Source organism: Bubalus bubalis, chromosome X (assembly GCF_019923935.1).
Source record: "Bubalus bubalis isolate 160015118507 breed Murrah chromosome X, NDDB_SH_1, whole genome shotgun sequence".
Lineage (NCBI taxonomy): Eukaryota > Metazoa > Chordata > Mammalia > Artiodactyla > Bovidae > Bubalus > Bubalus bubalis.
Window position 1 is genome coordinate 35737397 of NC_059181.1, and position 22253 is coordinate 35759649.

The window sequence follows — 22253 nt, forward strand, 5'->3', positions numbered from 1 at the left end:
ACACAGAAGAACTGTACAAAAAAGATCTTCATGACCCAGATGATCATGATGGTATGATAACTCACCTAGAGCCAGACATCCTGGAATGTGAAGTCAAGTGGGCCTTAGGAAGCATCACTATGAACAAAGCTAGTGGAGGTGATGGAGTTCCAGTTGAGCTATTTCAAATCCTAAAAGATGATGCTGTGAAAGTGCTGCACTCAATATGTCAGCAAATTTGGAAAAGTCAGCAGTGGCCACAGGACTGGAAAAGGTCAGTTTTCATTCCAGTCCCTAAGAAAGGCAAGGCCAAAGAATGCTCAAACTACTGAACAATTGCACTCATCTCACACGCTAGTAAAGTAATGCTTAAAATTCTCCAAGCCAGGCTTCAGCAATACATGAGCCGTGAACTTCCAGATGTTCAAACTGGTTTTAGAAAAGGCAGAGGAACCAGAAATCAAATTGCCAACATCTGCTGGATCATCAAAAAAGCAAGAGAGTTCCAGAAAGAGCATCTATTTCTGCTTTATTGACTATGCCAAAGCCTTTGACTGTGTGGATCACAATAAACTGTGGAAAATTCTGAAAGAGATGGGAATACCAGACCACCTGACCTGCCTCTTGAGAAACCTATATGCAGGTCAGGAAGCAACAGTTAGAACTGGACATGGAACAACAGACTGGTTCCGAATAGGAAAAGGATTATGACACTGCTGTATATTGTCACTGTGCTTATTTAACTTATATGCAGAGTACATCATGAGAAACGCTGGGCTGGAAGAAGAATAAGTGGGATTGCTGGGAGAAATATCAATAACTTCAGATATGCATATAACACCACTCTTATGGCAGAAAGCGAAGAAGAACTAAAGAGCTTCTTGATGAAAATGAAAGAGGAGAGTGAAAACGTTGGCTTAAAGCTCAACATTCAGAAAACTAAAATCATGGCATCAGTCCCATACAGTGGAAACAGTGTCAGACTTTATTTTTTGGGGCTCCAAAAGCACTGCAGATGGTGATTGCAGCCATGAAATTAAAAGATGCTTACTCCTTGGAAGGAAAGGTATGACCAACCTAGACAGCATATTAAAAAGCAGAGATATTACTTTGCCAACAAAGGTCCATCTAGTCAAGGCTATGGTTTTTCCAGTAGTCATGTATGGATGTGAGAGTTGGACTATAAAGAAAGCTGAGTGCCGAAGAATCGATGCTTTGGAACTGTGGTGTTGGAGAAGACTCTTGAGAGTCCCTTGGACTGCAAGGAGATCCTACCAGTCCATCCTAAAGGAGATCGGTCCTGGGTGTTCATTGGAAGGACCGATGTTCAAGCTGAAACTCCAGCACTTTGGTCACCTGATGCGAAGAGCTGACTCATTTGAAAAGACCCTGATGCTGGGAACGATTGAGGGCAGGAGGAGAAGGGGATGACAGAGGATGAGATGGTTGGATGGCATCACCAATTCAATGGACATGAGTTTGCGTAAACTCCAGGAGTTGGTGATGGACAAGGAGGCCTGGTGTTCTGCAGTTCATGGGGTTGCAAAGAATCAGACATGGCTGAGCAACTGAACTGAAATGATCACCTTTAACCTGGCCTGCTACAATCTATTCCTAAAAGGATTCTTTGCAGCCCATCCTTTATATTAGACTAGCAATAATGTTTTTAACGTAAATTTGGTCATGTTACTCTTTGGCTTGCTGCTGCTGCTGCTGCTAAGTTGCTTCAGTCATGTCCGACTCTGTGCAACCCCATAGATGACAGCCCGCCAGGCTCCCCCGTCCCTGGGATTCTCCAGGCAAGAATACTGGAGTGGTTTCCCATTTCCTTCTCCAGCACATGAAAGTGAAAAGTGAAAGCGAAGTCATTCAGTCGTGTCCGACTTTTCGCAACCCCATGGACTGCAGCCTACCAGGCTCCTCTGTTCTTGGGATTTTCCAGGCAAGAGTACTGGAGTGGGGTGCCATTGCCTTCTTCAACTCTTTGGCTTAAAATATTCTAGTAGCTTCCCATCACCATTGTGATATAGACCGAATATCTCAACATAGCCCACGTGGCCTTTCATGGCTGGCTCTTAACCACATCTTGTATCACTAACACCTTTGCTCTCTAAGCTTCAACACCACTGGCCTTTGATAGATTATTTAAAATCATCAGAAGTCCTCATACTAGAGTACTTGCCTTCTTTCATCCCATGCAAATCCTACCTAACTCATTCTCATCCTCCTAACATATCACTTCCTCTGACCCTTCAGACTGTATCACACTCTCTATTACATGCCCTTATATCACTTCATAGCACATACATAGTTTGTTTTCAAATTTATTTTATTATGACATAATTAATGTCTGCCATGTCATATAAAATGAAAGATCCAGGAGTTCAGGAATAGTGTGTGTTTTTTTTTTTTTTCTAATTATCCCCCAAACCTAAAACAAAGTCTGAAACATTATAAATTTTAATTGAACATATGGCTTTATCTAGTAATGAATTTTTGAATATCTACAAAAATCCTAAATCACAGGCATCCTAACACAGAGTTTGAAAAACACCCAGAAAAAGATTTCAAGGTCAAATATTCTCTTTTCAGTTAAATTTAAGTACATGAGCTTTTTATAATAGTCATGAAAATGTCCTTTTGCAGTAGTTGAGATTAGTGATATTATATCTGAAAAAAATTCTCCCATTCCTGCTAGTTCTGAGTTGTAATTTTCCCTAAAAATCAATTTTGAGAATTTTTCAATTGATTTTGAAAGTCCTCCATTCACTTTACTCTATGCTGCACCCTAAGCTCGCCTATTCAAAAGAGATTCTTCAAAGATTCTGGGGAAGTTAAACCATAGTTTAATGCTGAGAGAAGCTATTGCCATTTCTGTTCCCAACTGTGTGTATCCTAAGGGAAAATGACAGGTGATAGTTTGTGCAAAGAATAACTGTGATATGATGCATAGCGCTAACTATGCTAAAAGTCAGAGAAAAAGCAAAGATAAAAGTCTCCAAGGTTTACCACCTACAGCTGTGGAAAGGTAAGGCAGAAAGATTCAGCCAGTAAAGAAACATTGAGCCCATTTTTCATTCGGAGAGCTCATTACTTACATAAACAGTGAAAGCAAAAGTTACCAGAGGGGCAGATCTCCATGCCCCTTATGCAGAGTGATGCCAAAACAAAAGGGGCCAGAAGACTGCACCATGAAGGGGAGGACACCAGTTGCTGACAGTCAGTTTCATGCTGCAATTAAGCAGTTTTCTAGCCTGTAACACTGTGCTGGAGGGGGCTACGCGGAGTCAATGGGAAACTCTCTGCTAACAGCCTCTCAGCGAAGATAGAGAGGCAAATGAGAAATGTTCTTGTCGCAGTTTTTCCTGAAACTCCATGCTCTCATGTTATGGGAGGATCACAGAACTTTCTGGCAACACTTATAGCCACTGCAGTTAAACTTTGCATATGTATGGCCTGTGTGGTTATGCAAGATTGCCAGGGTGCCATGGCTTAGTCATTCCCCTAAAAACTGGGAAATAAAGTTTCCAAATCCATAGATTCTTTAACTGTTTTACTATGGTTTAAACTAGAAAGTTGAAGATTAAAGGAGATACATGTTTTCTTTATTCTTTCCTTTAATTTTGTCTTTCAAATAAAAATCATGCTACTTATATGCTGTTATTTTGATTTGAGGTTTGAATTTTATTTTCAACCACAGTTTGAAGTATTTTTTTTTAATTTGTCTTTCTCATTTTTTCCTCCATGTAATCAAAAGTCATTGATGTAACTAAGAATGTGCCTAACCAGTAGCCCAGAATGTCCTATAAAATTCACATAAAAAATGCATACGTGATTTCCTATGGCTAACTCTTAGAAAATCAAATACTCGGTAGATAATATATGCATTTGGAAGTTAACTCTAGGTTTTAGAGACTGGATCAATATGTTTTGACTGACAGCAATAACTAGATTATAGGCTTTCTAAAATCTACACCAATCTTAATTTTACTGTAGAAGTGAGTATTTTGCAGGGTGTGTGTACTGGGTATATGTTCTTCACTGATAGATGCTTGTTGTCTTTTTTCATTACAGTAGTTTTTATTTTTATCTTTTGTTAAATAGAAACCAAATTACTATCACTCTGAAATTTACCAGTCGCTTCCTCCATCCTGCTGAAGCTTCACTGCTATTAATTTCAAGACCTAAGAATGGAATAGGAGGCACTACGATGACTTTTGCTCTCAAGGGTGAAGTCCTCAATTTTAAAACCATTGTAAGTAAATCTTACCTCTTTTATGATATATTTTTTGCTTCTCTTCTCAAGCCATGGAGTGTTCCAAGTACAACTGTTCTTCCAAGTTTTATCTCCTGGCAGCTCTTGTTTGAGATCATGTGCATATGCAGACACAGATGTGTACTTACTTACATTTGTGCAGTTTTTGGTTTCTGTATCTCTGATATTTTTGCTTTGATACTCTTTCTTTGGAAATAAGTCTCAATTTTATAATAGAAGTTGAAAGGACTTGTACTTTTAAAATTTTGGTTTTGTTTATTAATTTTGTATGCAATGTTTAAACATTACTTTCAATTTACAGTTATTACAAAATGTTTTATATTCCCTTTGTTGTACAATGCATCCCTGGACCTATCTTACACCCAAGAGTTTGTACCTCCCACCCCTACATTGCCCCTCCCCACTCTCATCACTGTTGCTGCTGCTGCTAAGTCGCTTCAGTCGTGTCCGACTCTGTGCAACCCCATAGACGGCAGCCCACCAGGCTCCCCCGTCCCTGGGATTCTCCAGGCAAGAACACTGGAGTGGGTTGCCATTTCGTTCTCCAATGCATGAAAGTGAAAAGTGAAAGTGAAGTTGCTCAGTCATGTCCGACTCTTAGCGACCCCATGAACTACAGCCTATCAAGCTCCTCCATCCATGGGATTTTCCAGGCAAGAGTACTGGAGTGGGGTGCCATTGCCTTCTCCGACTCTCATCACTCGTAACCATTAATTTGGTCTCTGTATCAGTGAGGCTGTTTCCTTTCTTTATTATATTCACTAGTTGCATTTTTTAGATCTCACATATAAGTGATATCATGCAGTGTTTGTCTCTTTCTGACTTATTTCACTTAGCATAATGCCCATAATGCCTTACCATAATACATCCTGCCCCTGCTAAGTTGCTTCAGTTGTGTCCAACTCTTTGCAACCATATGGACCGTAGCCTTCCAGGTCCTCTTTCCATGGGATTCTCTAGGCAAGAATATTGGAGCAGTTGCCATGCCCTCCTCCAGGGGATCTTCCCTACCCAAGGATCAAACTTGCATCTCTTGTATCTTCTGCATTGGCAATTGGGTTCATTACCACTAGCACCACCTGCAAAGCCCAAGTACATCCATGTTGCTGCAAATGGCTATATATATATATGTGTGTGTGTGTGTGTGTGTGGCTTCACAGGTGGCGCTAGTAATAAAGAATCTACCTGCCAATGCAGGAGACACAAGAAATGTGGGTTCAATCTCTGGGTTGGGAAGATCCTCTGGAGAAGGAAGTGGCCAGCCACTCCAGTATTTTTGCTTGGAAAATCCCATGGACAGAGGAGCTTGGTGTGCTACAGTCCATGGAGTCGCAAAGACTTGGATATGACTAAGCAACTGAGCACACATATACTGACACACATATAAATAAATAAATATTATATATATGTATTACACACACACATACACACACACACACACACACACACACACACACACATACACCCCACATCTTCATTATCCATTCATCTGTTTATGGACACTTAGGTTGCTTCCATATCTTGGCAATTGTAAATAATGCTGCTATGAATGTTGGGGTGCATGTATTTATTCAAATTAGTATCTTCATTTTCTTTGGCTATATGCCCAGAGTGGAATAGCTGGATCATATGGTAGTTCTATTTTTGGTCTTTTGAGAAACCTCCATACTGCTTTCCACAGTGACTGTGGTGATTTACCTTCCCACCAACCGTAAAAGGGTTCCCTTTACTCCACACCCTTGCCAGCATTTGTTATTTGTGTTCTTTTTGATAATGGCCATTCTGACAGATGCTAGATGATATCTCATTGTGGTTTTGATATGCGTTTCTCTTATGATTAGCATCTTCTCATGTGCCTGTTGGCTATCTGCATTTTGAAAAGACTTGTATTGAGTACTGTTTTAAGGTTGTCTTTTTAGGATTATATTTGTGCTTTATATCAAGGAGTCATTCACTATGTGTATAGCAATTTACATGACCTTCTGCCATGGAGACTTGTGATTTAGGTTAAAGCACTCCCTGGGCCTATGTCTGTTTTTTATTTGAATTAAGATTTGGTGATTTACATAGCAAAGAAAATGTTTCTGTTTCTGAGAGGAACATTTATCAATTTATCTTTAGGGTGCTCTGGAGCAAATCCATTACAAAGATAATGCTAAGACCGGCATTTAGTGAGAGGTAATGATGTTCCAGTCAGAGTTCTAAAGTGTTACTACCTCAAAGGATGGGGGAGAAGGATTTTTAAATCTCTGTAAAATAGTTGTGATATTGTTATGATTGACTTTGTGTAGCCATAGTTTGTCTACATATTATTTTCTACCTTGGCTGTATGGCAAAGAAATAAATTTATCTTGCCAGATTTTCATATGGATTATGAAAAATCATAGGTGTGCAGTGGCTTGAGTGGGAGGTAAAGAGAATGACTCTAGAAGGCCACTTTGTGTGAGGAGAGCATTAAGATGCTCACCTGGACAGAATGGCTTATTCAATAAGGACACCCCGAACAGAAAGCACATGTTTGATTGTCACTGAGATACTATTGTGATCTTCTGATTTCCTCCTGAATTCTTACATTTCCTAACCCTCTCACACAAATTCTCTGAAAAAAAAAAACATTGCTTTGCCACGTGTGTTTAAGAGACGTGGATGGATGGTGTTAGCCTGTCATTATGGCTCTGGGGCAGAAAAGCTGACACTTGGATCTTATATGATCTCTGTTTACTTCTCCATTTGGCCACTCATGGTCTTAGACATCAGGAAATAATTGGATAATAATGGAGAAATAAGGTAAGATCCTGATTAGTCTACAAGTGTAGAATTCCTAAAATCTTTTCTTTCATGGAAGTCTTGAGTAATTTAAGTTTTATATTTGTGCTTTTATTACAGTAAAAATATATCAGTACAGCCACTACATTAGAAACACAGGCATGCCACCGTCACACATGTTCCAACACTGATATCACAGATATTCTTGCACTCGCACACCAGTGTGCATATGTGCACACACACCTTCCTCTTCCTTATGTCATATGTATTCAGTGTGTGTATGTGTGTGTGTGTATATATATATATATATGATGGATTAATTTGCAAATGTAAAATCATGCTCAGTCACGAACAAAATGAATTTTAAGGAAATAAATTTAGAAGACAGTATTGTGACAATCATTCAGTTGTTAGCATAGTACTATGGATCAGTGATGAGGTAAAATCTATTTTTATTTTTTCCCACTCAGATTTTGGCAGTATAATGTTTATATAAATTAATATCTCTGAAATGTTTAAATGGACAGGTTTTCAGATACTTTAAGCCTATATTTTATAGTTGAGGATATTCTTTTTTGTTATTATCATATACTATGTTTTATTTCTTTTTTACTTTAGGCAACTATAAAATGCAAATCGCCATGTTATAAATGGAAAGAAGTTACTGTGAAAGTTAAAAATCCCTTCCAAGCTTCTGGGGACTTCAAGTAAGTTATTGTTTTGGTGTAAATTCATTGCAATTAGCCATATCCAGTCTTAAGAGAAGTTATGTAGTTTTCTTAAATGTGAACTGTTTTGAGGAGAAATTTTGCATATTTATATTACTATAAATGTATAAGCATCAGCAGATAAAATAGAACAAATAATGAAGGTAAATCAGTTTCCCTTGAAATGCTGTTTGATCTCTACAAAGCTAATGCTGATTGTGTCAAATTTATTAATTTTGCCAATAAGCTTTATCTTTATTGAAATGTATAGTTCTTTCAATTTCTAAAAATTTATAAGTAATAGACTTTTAAACTTATTATTTCTTCTTATCTGTTAATTTCCAAAAGTGAAATGTTGATTCAAGCAGAAAATTTATTTTCACCTAAAGCATCATGACTAATTAAAACTGCACATCAAATGTTCATTTGTACATCTTTAGATTTAACAACAACAATAACAACAAAATATATTTGGAACAAAAAGACAATAAAATGCTTAAGTTTTATTCAAGGTCCCAAATAGAAAATATCTTTCTATGTATTTACATGTTGAGGGAGAAGATGGATAATTGTACCTTATTGTTGTTGTTTAGCTGCTAATTCGTGCCCCACTCTTCTGCAACCCCATAGACTGTAGCCAGCCAGGCTCCCCTGACCATGGGATTTCCCAGGCAAGAATACTGGAGTGGGTTGCCATTTCCTTCACCAGGGAAACTTCCTGTCCCAGGGATTAAATCAGTGTTTCGTGCATTGGCAGGTGGATTCTTTATCACTGAGCTATCTGGAAAGCCCTTAATGATACCTTGTGCTGCGCTTAGTCACTCAGTCATGTCTGACTTTGCGACCCCATGGACTGTAGCCCGCCAGGTTTCTCTGTCCATGAGGATTCTCCAGGCAAGAATACTGGAATGGGTTGCCATACCCTCCTCCATACCTTACATACTGCTTGAATTATGAACTCTGTTTCTACCAACTTTAAAAGTCAAATTCTTACAGCAATACTTGTGTTGCTTGGAAATTGTATGTATGCTTATTATATTAGTATTTGATAATTTTCAGTTTTTAAATTACTATATATCTAGGCTTTTGGTAATTTCTTATTAACAATATCATTTATTGTTGACAAAACAAAAATTCTTTTGTTAAAACAGTTATTGGTGAATTTATGGTTCCCATCTTCAGTGAGGGAGAATTTTATTTACTATAATTTTATTAAAATGTTATATCAGAATGTAAGGAACAAAAAAAAATCAGAATATATGGCATTAATCCAGTATTAAAATATACCCTTAAATGAACCAAATGACTGACTGCAGTTCTTCAGAGAAAATCAAGATCGAATATGTTAACTCTTATTCTGGTGGTAAAATTGAAAGAAAATCTCAAAGTTCCTGGCATTGGTAGAATATTATAATTGTATGTTTCTCCAAAAATAATAATATGTCATTGTTATTTTATGGTTTGTGTGTATGCATGCGTGCTAAGTCACTTCAGTCATGTCCTACTCTTTGGGACCCTATGGACTATAGCCTGCCAGGCTCCTCTGTCCATGTGATTCTCTAGGCAGAACTACTAGAGTGGGTAGCCATGCCCTCCTCCAGGGAATTTTCCTGTCCCAGGAATCAAACCTGTGGCTCCTACATTGCAGGCAGAATGTTTACCGCTGAGCCATCAGGGAAGCCAATTTTATGATTTATCTCAGATGTAATTAAAATTGTTACTTGTGAGGAATACATGATTTGGTAGAGGACAAGATTATTTGTTGGAGACTTTTGATTCCTTCATCTCTTATGTGAATGTGGCCCTCAAACTTAGGTAATGGGCATATAATCATGAAAATTTAAGGCCACTCACAAAATCTGTAAAATCACTATTTTATGGTAAACATACATTACTTTTAAAGATAAAATGCGATAAAAGAGAATGAGAGGAAATTTAATGCCAAATAATTCACATAGACTATTTTAATGTTATAAACAATAAAACAAATTATCAAGTTTTTCATATTACTTGCAAAAATGATCAGAATTTTATTATGAATAATCTCATATTAAATGTATTTTCAAATACAATTTAAAATTTCAGAAAATTTTCCAAAAAATTGTATGCAGCCCACTGACCAGATTTGTTCCTACTTTATCAAAATTTAACAACACTTTTAGCAAAAAAGGTGACCCAGTCTAAATTTAAACATTTATTTTTTATTGAGATATGCTTGATATACAATATTATATATTCAGAAATGCAATATAGTGATTCACAGTTTTTAAAGGTAATGCTCCATTCATAGTTATTATAAAATATTTGCTCTATTCTCTGTGCTGTAAAACATATACTTATAGTTTACTTATACATAATAGTTTACATTTCTTAATCCCCTATCCGGTGCAGATTTAACAGAGATAGAATTAGCTCTCACACCTCTGTGGACCAGATCTGAAATTCCTCTTTGGCAGAACACAAGTATTTCATGCTGCTACTGCTACTGCTAAGTCACTTCAGTCGTGTCCGACTCTGTGTGACCCTATAGACGGCAGCCCACCAGGCTCCCCCGTCCCTAGGATTCTCCAGGCAAGAACACTGGAGTGGGTTGCCATTTCCTTCTCCAATGCATGAAAGTAAAACCTGAAAGTGAAGTCGCTCAGTCATGTCCAACTCTTAGCAACCCCATGGACTGCAGCCTACCAGGCTCCTCTATCCATGGGATTTTCCAGGCAAGACGACTGGAGTGGGGTGCCATTGCCTTCTTCGTGCTGTATAATGCTTTTTTTACATGTTGTAAAGTTTGGTTTACTAGTATTTGATTGAAGATTTTGCATTTATAACCACAGGATTTACTTTCTTTTCTTGTGATGTATTTATCTGTTTTTTATATCACCAATAATAGCTTTAGAGAAAGATTTGGGAAGTGGTCCTTTCCATTCTATTTTTGGGGAGAATTTGTGAAGGATTGGTATTCATTCTTTTAACGTTTGCTAGAATTCACAACTGAAGCCATCTGTCTCTGAGCTTTGCTTTGTGGGAACTTCAGTTTATTACTAATTCCATCTCTTTACTTGTTATGGCTTAATCAAATTTTCTGTTTCTTCTTGAATCGGTTTGGTCGTTTGTGCCTCTCTAGGAATTTGTATATTTCTTCTAAATTATCTAAGTTGTTGGCATGGAATTTTACATAGCATTCCCTTATAATCTGTGTTTTTTCTTTTTTTTTCTGCAAAAGCAGTTGTGATGGCCCTTCTTCCATCCCTTATTTCAGTAATTTGATTTTTCTCTCCTTTATTCTTGATCAGTGTAGGTAAATATTTGTTAATTTTCTTGATATTTTAAAAGACCCTTCTCCTAGTTTCTTTGATATTTTCTATTATTTTTCTTTATTTAAGAACATTTGTGGTATAATTGATATGGAAAAAACTGTACATTTAAAGTATATAATTTGATGAGTTTGGATGTATACATGTACCATGATGCTACCACAGCAATTAAAGCAATAAGCATCCTCATCACTTCCAAAAGTTTCCTTGTATTCCTTTTTTCTTTTCTATGTTAAGAATTCTTAACATGAGAATTACATTCTTAACAAATGTTTTAGATAGAGCATAATACCACGTTGTTAGGTCTTCCCTGGTGGCTCAGCAATAAAGAATCCACCTGCCAGTGTAGGAGATACAGGTTTGGGAAGATCCCCTGGAGGAGGAAATGGCTATCCACTCTAGTATTCTTGCCTGGAAAATCCCATTGGACAGAGTAGCCTGGTGGGCTACAGTCCATAGGGTCACAAAGTGTTGGACATGATTGAAGTGACTTAGCACACAGGCATGCGTGATTAATGATGTTAAGCATCTTTTCATGTGCCTTTGGCCATCTGTATGTCTTTTTTGGAAAGTGTGTATTCAGGTCTTCTGCCCAGTTTTTAATCAGATTGCTTGTTTCTTTGCTACAGAGTTGTGTGATTGTTATATTTTGGATATTAGCTCCTTTCCAGATAATTGATTTGCAAATATTTTCTCCCATTCAGAAGGTTGCCTTTATATTCGTTGATGGTTTCCTTTGCTGTGCAGAAGCTTTATATTTTGATGTAGTCCCACTTCTTTATTTTTGCTTTTGTTGCTTTTACTTCTGGTGTCAAGACTCAAAATATCACTAAGACCTATATCAAGGAGTTTACATAAGCATGTGTTTTCTTCTAGGAGTTTTATAGTTTTAGGTCTTATGTTCTGATCTTTAATCTGTTTTTGAGTAATTTTTGTGTATGGTATAAAATAGTGGTCTAGTTTCATTCTTTTTACATGTGGCTGATTTGTTTTCTCAGTACCACTTACTGAAGAAACTGTCTTTACCCTCTTGTATATTTTTGGCTCCTTTGTTGTAAATTAATTCATCATATATCTGTGGATTTATTTCTCGGCTCTCAATTCTGTTCCATTGATCTAAGTGTCTGTTTTTGTGCAAATACCATACTGTTTTAATTGCTATAGCTTGATATTATTTGAGATCGGAGAGTGTGACACTTCCAGCTATGTTCACTCACCTTATTTTTCCGATGTTTTTTCTTTTCTTTTTTCCTCTCTTTTGGCTTATTTCATTAAACATGTGTTGGTGCATTTAATTGTGTACCATATATATATGTGATTGTTTATTTTTATTTATTCATTTTTCTCTCTGTTCTTCAGACTGCATAATCTCTATCAGTCTTAAAGTTTGTTAATTCTTCTTTTTCCTACCAATTCAAATCTCCTGAGCCCCTCTAGTGATTTTTTTAAATCTGTTATTGTAGTTTACAAATCCAAAATTTCCATTTGGTTCTTTTTTATTAATTTCATCATCATGCTTTCCTTTACTTCTTTAGTCATAGTTTCCTTAGTTTTTTAAGACATTTACAGTGGCTATTTTGAGTTGGTTTTCTGTTAAATATGATAGCTGATCACTCTATCCAGCAGCTTTTCTTGCATACCTCTTTTATTGTTTCTTTGCTTGTTTCATAATTGTTATGTTGGAAACTGGACAATTTTGAAAATTCTGGTCTCATCTCCCACATGATTTTTAATGTTGTTTGTTTGTTTAATTTTTTACTACATGGCTGGCTTATTTTAGAGATGTTTACTCCCTCTCCCCCTCAAAAAAATGCCTCACATACATAGTGTGAACCTTCTAATATTGCTTCTAGGGGATACAGTCTTGACTATGCCCACAGTCATTCTTGGATAATGATGGTTTTGGCATAGCTTTCTTGACCGTGTCTTTCTGTGTCCACACTTAGCTATTAAATTTCCCTGATTTGAATTCTGTGGAAGGTATAAATTGCTCCTCAGACTAATTCAATCAAAACCAGCTCCTTTGAAATAATAGTCCCTTAGGTCAATGTTTGAGATTTATTCTGTCTCCACAAGGGCTCCTCTCAGTTGTCTCTTTCCCCAGTTTTCTCCAACAAACTAGCAGGATTCCTCCTAATTGCCTTTCACCACAACTGCACTAGTTTTAAGAGCACCCTTGGGTTTATCTTCACTTGTTTTCAAAAATGAAATCAGGTCCTTTGTGAAGAGATTAAGAGCTATATGTATTAAGGTCAGCTTCTCCCTCTAGGTAAAATTTCTGAGCCATGACTGTGTTGGTAGAAAGGGGGACAATGGTAAACTTTTCTTGAAGTAACACCCCCATATTAGCACCTGAATGCTAGGTAGGGTGGGGGGAAGTAGTTTCAGGTCTTCCTGGTTTGCTTCTCCCAGCATAGAACCACCACTTTGTAAGCTAGGGCAATGGTGATTTCACACTCATGCAGAGCTTGTGGTCCATGATTGGGTACTGGGCAGAAGAAGGAAGCCCCTCGGCTCCTCTCAGGCCTGAACATAGCCTCATCTTTCTGAGGCTATGAGAAATGTTGATGTCATACATCTCTCAGAAAGATGGCTCTCCACCTGAGAGCTAGGAAACTAATGTGTCCTCTGTCCCTAGCTGTACTAGTCTGGAGTAGAGTTTCTTTCTTAATTGGGTGGGGAAGAAGGAAGGAGTGAGTAGTCTTGGTTCAAATGCCTCAGACTACATCTTCTCTTTTTTATTGATTGATTTATTATTTTGCCTGTGCTGGGTCTTCGTTGCTTCGTTGTGTGGGCTTTCTCTAGTGGCAGTGAGTGGGGGCTGCTCTCTTGTTGTGGTGTGTGGGCTTCTTATTGCAGTGGTTTCTCTTGTTGCAGCACATGGGCTCTAGAGCATGTCAGCTTCAGTAGTTGTGATGCAGGGGCTTAGTTGCCCAGCAGCATGTGGAATCTTCCTGGACAAGGGATTGAACTCGTGTCCCCTGCATTAGCGGGTAGATTCTTTACCACTGGACCACTGGACTTCCTTACCATTTAGGGAAGTCCTACATCTTTGCTTACTGAATTTAATAATTACTATTGAATAGTTTTGTTTTTTTTTAATTGGCTATATCCCTTTAAGATCATTTCCAGAGAGTTTAAATAGTTGGGTTTTATATTTGAACTCATTTTACTGGAAACTGATCCATGGAGCTCTCATGCTGTCATGCTAAGAGCAGTGTTTGATCTAAGTTCTATTTTGTCTGTTATTAGTATAGCCACTCCAGTTCTCTTGTTGTTACTATTTACATGGTATTTTATTATTCTTCTTTTGTTCCCAATCTGGTTGTGACTTTGAACCAATGTTTGTCTTTTTTCTAGTCTATTTTTTTTTCCATTTTGTCCATCTCTGCCTTTTGATTAGAGAGTTAATCCCATTACTTAATATAATCTCTGATACAGTACAGTTTAGTGTGCCTTTAAAAATTTCATTTCTTTTACTATATGTTTTCTAAAATTTTTCTCCATAGTCATCCTGAAGATTATAATTAGCATGTTAATTTAAACAGTCTAGTTCATATTAGACACCAACTTAATTTTACTGTAAACTTAGAAATTTTGCTTCAATGTATCTCCTTTTCCTAGCCTCTTGTTAATGCTATTATTGTTATACTCATTATATCTTTGTAAGTTATAAGCCCATAAAACAGTTTTATATTTATTGTCTGGTACCGTTTTATTTTAAATCAGAAAGGTTAACAAAAAGGGTACATTGCAAATAAAGTACATTTATAATTTGTTTTATAGAGTTGCCTGTGTAAACTTTATGTATGTTTTTTATTTCATCATGTGGTTTACAGTTCATTTCTAGTGTCCTTTTACTTTAGCCTAAGGAAATTCTGGTAGTATTTTTTTATAGGATAGGTCTGTTAGCAATGAATTCTTTCATTTTTTTATTTGGTAATATTTTAATTTCTTCTTAATTTCTGAAGGATAGTTTTGCTGTATATAGTATACCTTATTGATAATCATGCAGCATGCTGTATACATCATCCCATTGCATTTTGTTCTTTAGGTTTTAAATGGGAATATAATTCTTAATCTTTTTTATCTTTTATTTTAAATTTATTATAATTAGAAGCTAATTACTTTACAATATTATATTGGTTTTGCCATATATCAACATGAATCCGCCACGGGTGTACACGTGTTCCCCATCCTGAACCCCCCTCCCACCTCCCTCCCCATTGAGGAACAAGACAGGTGTTGAGTCAGTTGTCTTCTGCTTCTTACTGTGTCTTGGCCTCTCAATGATTTGACTCTTATTGTCTAGTTATGGATCACCTTGAATTTATCCTGCACAGAATATTTTGTACTTCTTAGATGTGTAAATTAATATTTTTATCAAATTTTGAAAGTTTTCATCATTTATTTCTTCACATTTTCTGTCTGCTGCTTCTTTTTTTTTTTTCTCTTGTCTTTTGAGATTCTGATTAGGCTTACATTTGGCTGTCTGATGGTGTCCCATGGTTCTCTGAGGCTAAATTTTTAATTAACATTAATTTTTCTTCCTTCTTTTTTCTTTCCATTGTTTGAAAGTAATCATTTTATTTGACCTATCTTCAAGTGTACTGGTTTTTTGTCACCTCAAACATGCAGTTGAGTCCCTCTACTGCTTTTCCCTCTATCTCTTCAAGAAAGTTAGAGATACCAAGGGAACATTTCATGCAAAGATGGGCTCAATAAAGGACAGAAATGGTATGGACCTAACAGAAGCAGAATATATTAAGAAGAGGTGACAAGAATACACAGAAGAACTGCACAAAACAGATCTTCACAACCAAGATAATCATGATGGTATGATAACTCACCTAGAACCAGACATCCTGGAATGTGAAGTCAGGTGGGCCTTAGGAAGCATCACTACGAACAAAGCTAGTGGAGGTGATGGAGTTCCAGTTGAGCTATTTCAAATCCTAAAAGATGATGCTGTGAAAGTGCTGCACTCAATATGTCAGCAAATTTGGAAAAGTCAGCAGTGGCCACAGGACTGGAAAAGGTCAGTTTTCATTCCAGTCCCTAAGAAAGGCAAGGCCAAAGAATGCTCAAACTACTGAACAATTGCACTCATCTCACACGCTAGTAAAGTAATGCTTAAAATTCTCCAAGCCAGGCTTCAGCAATACGTGAGCCGTGAACTTCCAGATGTTCAAACTTGCAGCAAGTGGAGGCTACTCTCTAGTTGCGGTGCACAGGCTGCTCATTGTGGTGGCTTCTCTTGTTGAGGAGCACAGGCTCTAGGCACACAGGCTTCAGTAGTTGAAGCATGTAGGCTCAGTAGTTGTGGCTCTCAGGCTTAGTTGTTCCCTGGCATGTGGGATCTTTGAGGACCAGGGTTTGAACCTGTGCCCTTTGCATTAGCAGGTGGATTCTTAAGCACTGGAGTACCAGGGAAGTCCCTGGAAACTTTTCTTGTGTAAACACCATTCAGATTGCTGCAAGCTTTTCTTTAGTTAGCTGCAATTCTGAGAAAGTTAATTTGGACAAATTTTTCCAGTGTTTTTCTTGATTTTATATAGGTGTGAAAATGGTTATTCTAAACCATTCCCTACTTTTGTTTTCCTAGTGGCCTGGTTTTATTATTTAAAATATGTTTTTTGTTTTAGATCTGGACTTGTGCTTCTTACAATGTGATCTCTGAGTCAGCAAAATCACCATCACCTGGGAGCTTATTAGAAAACCAGAATCTCAGGCCCACTCTAATGCAGTTGAATCAGAATCTTCATTGAACAGCATCTCCAGAATATTTATTTGTACATTAATGTTAAAGCAGTGCTGGTATAATTTAAGAGTGGTCAGAGTTTAACCCATAGACAGGCTACTTAAAAAACATCTGGAGAGTTCAGTGGAGCCCATGACAGACTTACTAACTCAGAATTCATACAAACAGAAGCTTGGGAATCTGCATTTTGAACAAGCACTCCAGATGATAATAATGCACATTGAAATGTTAGGACTGCTGATTTAGAAACTGCAGTAATCAAACAGGATCTTTTTCTGTGTTAATGGCAGTATATATTTCATTTTTAAAGTTAATAGATCTATTTTGAGCAAAGTATGTTCATTGTAATTAAGCAGGGACTTTTTAAACAGAAGCATACAGAATACTAGTTTATCTCAAAATAGTACATGTATAGTATGTGAAAAATCTAATATTTATTATGTTGGTTTAGTCTTTTTATTTGTGTATCAAATACTATTATGCCTGTGATTATTTTTTAGTCAGAACAAATTATTACCAAAATAAATTGCCCAATGATTCACCATGGATTTATAGAAATATAAAGAAATGTTATAAATGTTTTCTGCCTCATAATTTTATGAAATTTAAATGAGAATTTAGTGCATGACTTTAAATATAAATTGCTCTCTGGAGAGGATTTATTCCTACATTTGCTTAACTGTAAATTTATATAAGCAGTTCTTCCAGTTTGATGCATAACTTTCATCATTCATAGTTTACATTTTTTTACAGTTAATTTTGTCTTATTTAATACTTTTTAGTATTTAATATTTATAAAATCCTTTACAACCCTTTATGAAGGCATCAGAAATAACAAGTTAAACCAAAAAGACAAAAACTGATAACAGCATTCAAACATTAAGATATATAAATGCATTGCATTTTAGTTTGTTTATGCATGTTCATGAATGGGTGTGTATTTTTAGATTAAAATATTTGATTGATTTTATTACTGATCTATTTTCAACTATCAAGCTAGTATTGTGAGATCTTAATGCTAAGTCACTTCAGTTGTGTCCGACTCTGTGTGACCCCTTAGACGGCAGCCCACCAGGCTCCCCGTCCCTGGGATTCTCCAGGCAAGAACACTGGAGTGGGTTGCCATTTCCTTCTCCAATGCATAAAAGTGAAAAGTGAAAGTGAAAGTGAAGTCGTGTCCGACCCTCAGCGACCCCATGGACTCAGCCTACCAGGCTCCTCCATCCATGGGGTTTTCCAGGCAATAGTACTGGAGTGGGTTGCCATTTCCTTCTCCAGTGCATGAAAGTGAAAAGTGAGAGTGAAGTCGCTCAGTCGTGTCCAACCTTCAGCGACCCCATGGACTGCAGCCTTCCAGGCTCTTCTGTCCATGGGATTTTCCAGGCAAGAATACTGGTGTGGGGTGCCATTGCCTTCTCCGATGAGAACTTAATAACTGTTACATAATAAAAAAGATTTCTGTTAACAAGTTTAGATAAATCTGTTCTTAACAATATTGTACAGATTCAGTTCAACTCTGCAAGAGGAATTAGGCATTCCTGACATGACTCTTCGTGAAATCTTTACCCTGCCACTAGGGTATCATTTCCACACTATTCTCCATTATATTGTGGGCAACCTAAGGCTAGAGTCAGTTCAGTCACTCAGTCGTGTCTGACTCTTTGCGACCCCATGGACTGCAGCATGCCAGGTATCCCTGTCCATCACCAGCTCCCAGAGCCTACTCAAACTCATGTCCATTGCATTCGTGATGCCATCCAACCATCTCATCCTCTGTCATCCCCTTCTCCTCCTGCCTTCAATCTTTCCCAGCATCAGGGTCTTTTCAGTTGAGTCAGTTCTTCACATCAGGTGGCCAAAGTATTGGAGTTTCAGCTTCAGCATCAGCTGTTCCAATGAATATTCAGGACTGATTTCCTTTAGGATTAACTGGTTTGATCTCCTTGCAGTCCAAGGGACTCTCAAGACTCTTGAGAGTCTTCTTCAACACCACAGTTCAAAAGCATCAATTCTTCTACACTTAGCTTTCTTCATAGTCCAACTCTCACATGCATACATGATTACTGGAAAAACCATAGCCTGGACTAAACCAACCTTTGTTGGCAAAGTAATGTCTCTGCTTTCTAATATGCTATCTAGGTTGGTCATAGCTTTTCTTCCAAGGAGCAAGAGTCTTTTAATTTCATGGCTGCAGTCACCATCTGCAGTGACTTGGGAGCCCCCCAAAATAAAGTCTCTCACTGTTTCCATTGTTTCCCCATCTATTTAACCTAAGGCTTGGAAGATAGCATATTCATTTTTGTACTTTGCAGTACTTAGTCCTACACCTAACATGTAATGGGGTCTCCATAACTGTTTCTTGAAGGAATGACCTTTTTTATATAGGAAGGACTGAATTTCTGTTTGATTCCAGATGATAGCATAATTATCAATGCATTGATTTTACTAGGTACCCAAATTTCCTGTCCACTCCTGAGAGATATATTTCTCTTTTCTAGACATAAGATTTTTGTTTTTGTTTAGTGGCTAAGTTGTGTTCAACTCTTTTGTGACCATGGACTGTAGCCCACCAGGCTCCTCTGTCCAAGGGATTTCCCAGGCAAGAATACCGGAGTGGGTTGCCATTCCCTACTTCAGGGCATCTTCCTGACCCTGGGATCAAACCCGCATCTCCTGCATTGGCAGGCAGATTCTTAAGTCCAGATTAGAAATTATTAAGTGTGTATAACTCTGACAGTGTATTAAGGTCAATGTATAATTTCCTCTTTCTTTTTGGAATATAATTTGGTTGGTCATTTTTGCTCTAAGTTTCCTTGTTATGAGAATTCAGTGTTGACTTTACATATAAAAATATCATTTTTTTTACCTGTTTCCATTCAGCATCTTTTATTTCTAACATGTTTTGAATTACTGAATGAGAGCACATGGACTGTTTGAACTGTAATTTATTCTGATTCTAATTATATTTTATGGTAAATGGAAATGATTTAAAGGAAGAATGGTTTGTGGTCATCTGAGTTTTGTTACAGTAGAATTAAAAATAATCATTTTTTCATGTATTTTAGTGTCATTCTGGTGGAATCCTCAACATTTATCTCTTTGCCATCCCAGTTAACTGAAGATGAAGAATCTGTTGACTTCTTGAACCACTGGTAAATTTCTGTTTATGCTCTTGATTATCTCAGGAAAAAATTTGAGAAATTAACATTCAAGTAAATTTGTTACATAATTACACAGTGGTTTTCATTTATTTGAAATATTTATATTATATTATATATATTATTTATATTATTCACACTGTTATTCTCTTTATGTATTACTAGGTTTATGGACATGAAAATTGAATACATATACACTTTATTAAATACAATAGATCCCCATTATTCATGGTACTTATGGTATATAAAATTGCCACAAACAGTTAGTGAGTATTGCACCATTCCTCTGAGAAGAAATCTATATAACCATATATATTGTAACTGTAAATCCTAAAAACAACCCAGCCTGGTAGATTCTGCTTTATTTATTTTACAAGGAGAAAACAAAGTTCAGAAGTGTTAAATGATTTGCCTGAGGCAGTCCCACTGACAGGTGCCAGAGAGGGTTTTAAACCCTGTCCTCCTACCTCAGAGGTAGAACAGCTTGCACTTCTGTACTTCTGTACTGCCCACCACTGTCTCCATCCTCTGCTCATCTAAGCTGGAGAGCAGAAACAAAAAAGCCCAGTGTCACCTTGTCTGACCTCAGCTGGGAACTTGTGTGATCAGCTACTGGAATTTTCCACCACTCTGCACATGCCCACGAACAGCTGGAAAAGTACCAAGAGTATTGACTTTGGGGTTCCAAATCAGTTTTAGTGAGAAGATGAATTTGCAAATTTTGGATTGGTGGATCGTGAAGATTGATTGTATTTAAGCTTATTTGAGTCATGTTATAAAGTCTGTATTTAGTTTAGAAAGGAACTTTGACTTCTCAGTAGAGAAGCAGCCATTTTTTAAAGTTAGATTGCCTTATATGTCTCATCGGCTTTAAACTATAGAATAACTATTTAAAGTGAAGTAGAATAAAACAATGTTATAAAGGTTGAAGAAAGCCAGGCAGGAAGAAAAAAAAATGCAGGTTTCTATTATAGAAGTGCATGTATATGTTGACCTTTACTATGGTGTTAGTTTATTTTATACCATTGATTCTGTGTAGTGCTTGGCAGCATCAGAGTCATCCTTTTAGATGCAAAAACATTCCCAGTGGCAAGGATTTGGCAATGTTGATATCATAGGAATTCCAGTGTTAAATTCATCAGAACCATTAAAGGACTGTGCAGATCTCACTAAGATGAAAATGAATAGTTTGTTTTTCAAAGTGAATTGCATCACAGCCAATTGTTTTAGAAGATCATAAGCATTGCATTTATTATGATATTTGATTTTTTTTCCATTGGTTTATTTTCTGTGAGAAAAATTGATAAGGAGAAAACTTTTGTTTGACTGAATTTGTTTTGTTGGATGCTAATTTCATACTTAACTAAGGCATTCAAAGTCTTCCTTTCTCATTTTGCTTTGTTGTTTTTTTAGTTGCTCAGTTGAATACAACTTTTTGTGACCCCATGTACTGTAGCCTGTCTATGTACTTCTCTATCTATGGGGTTTACCAGGCAAGAACATTGGAATGGGTTTTCATTTCCTTCTTCAGGGGACATTTTGATTTAGTGAACAATAAAATATGAATTAATGCATTGATTTCCAAGGCAGCATTATAAATATCATAGGTATAGAGTATTGTAGGCATTTATGTTAATTTCTTTGTAGTATGAAATGCTACTTTTAAATGCTTAAAAAACTTCACTAAATAGTTCTCCTCCTGAAATTTTTTTTCAATCCCTTGTTTCTTGATCAAGAAGTTGCTTTGTGGTCACAGATTTTGCCTGAATGGCTTTGAAACAATTTCCTCACATTAATTGTGAATAATTTCAGTTCAGTTCATTTCAGTCACTCAGTCATGTCCAACTCTTTACAACCCCACAGACTGCAGCACGCCAGGCTTCCCTATCCATCACCAGCTCTGCTTGCTCAAACTCATGTCTGTAGAGTCGATGATGCCATCCAACCATCTTGTCCTCTGCCATCCCCTTCTCCTCCTGCCCTCAATCTTTCCCAGCATCAGGGTCTTTTCAAATGAGTCAGTTCTTTGCATCAGGTGGCCAAAGTATTGAAGCTTCAGCTTCAGCATCAGTCCTTCCAATGAATACTCAGGACTGATTTCCTTTAAGATGGACTGGTGGGATCTCCTTGCAGTCCAAAGGAATCTCAAGAGTCTTCTCCAATGCCACAGTTCGAAAGCATCAATTCTTTGGCACTCAGCTTTCTTTATGGTCCAACTCTCACATCCATACATGACTACTGGAAAAACCATAGCTTTGCCTAGACAGACCTTTGTGGGCAAAGTAACGTCTCTGC

The 22253-nt window shown here is 37.0% G+C and overlaps 1 protein-coding gene across 1 annotated transcript in view; it reads left to right on the forward strand.

Moving 5' to 3' along the window:
• The window catches only part of CFAP47 (cilia and flagella associated protein 47), a 497722-nt gene that overhangs the window by 245675 nt on the left and 229794 nt on the right, over positions 1-22253 (forward strand). The window contains exons 38-40 of the mRNA XM_006066421.4: positions 4084-4234; positions 7640-7728; positions 19866-19952. Coding sequence (XP_006066483.4) covers positions 4084-4234; positions 7640-7728; positions 19866-19952 — 327 coding nt within the window. The remainder of the gene's footprint in view (positions 1-4083; positions 4235-7639; positions 7729-19865; positions 19953-22253) is intronic.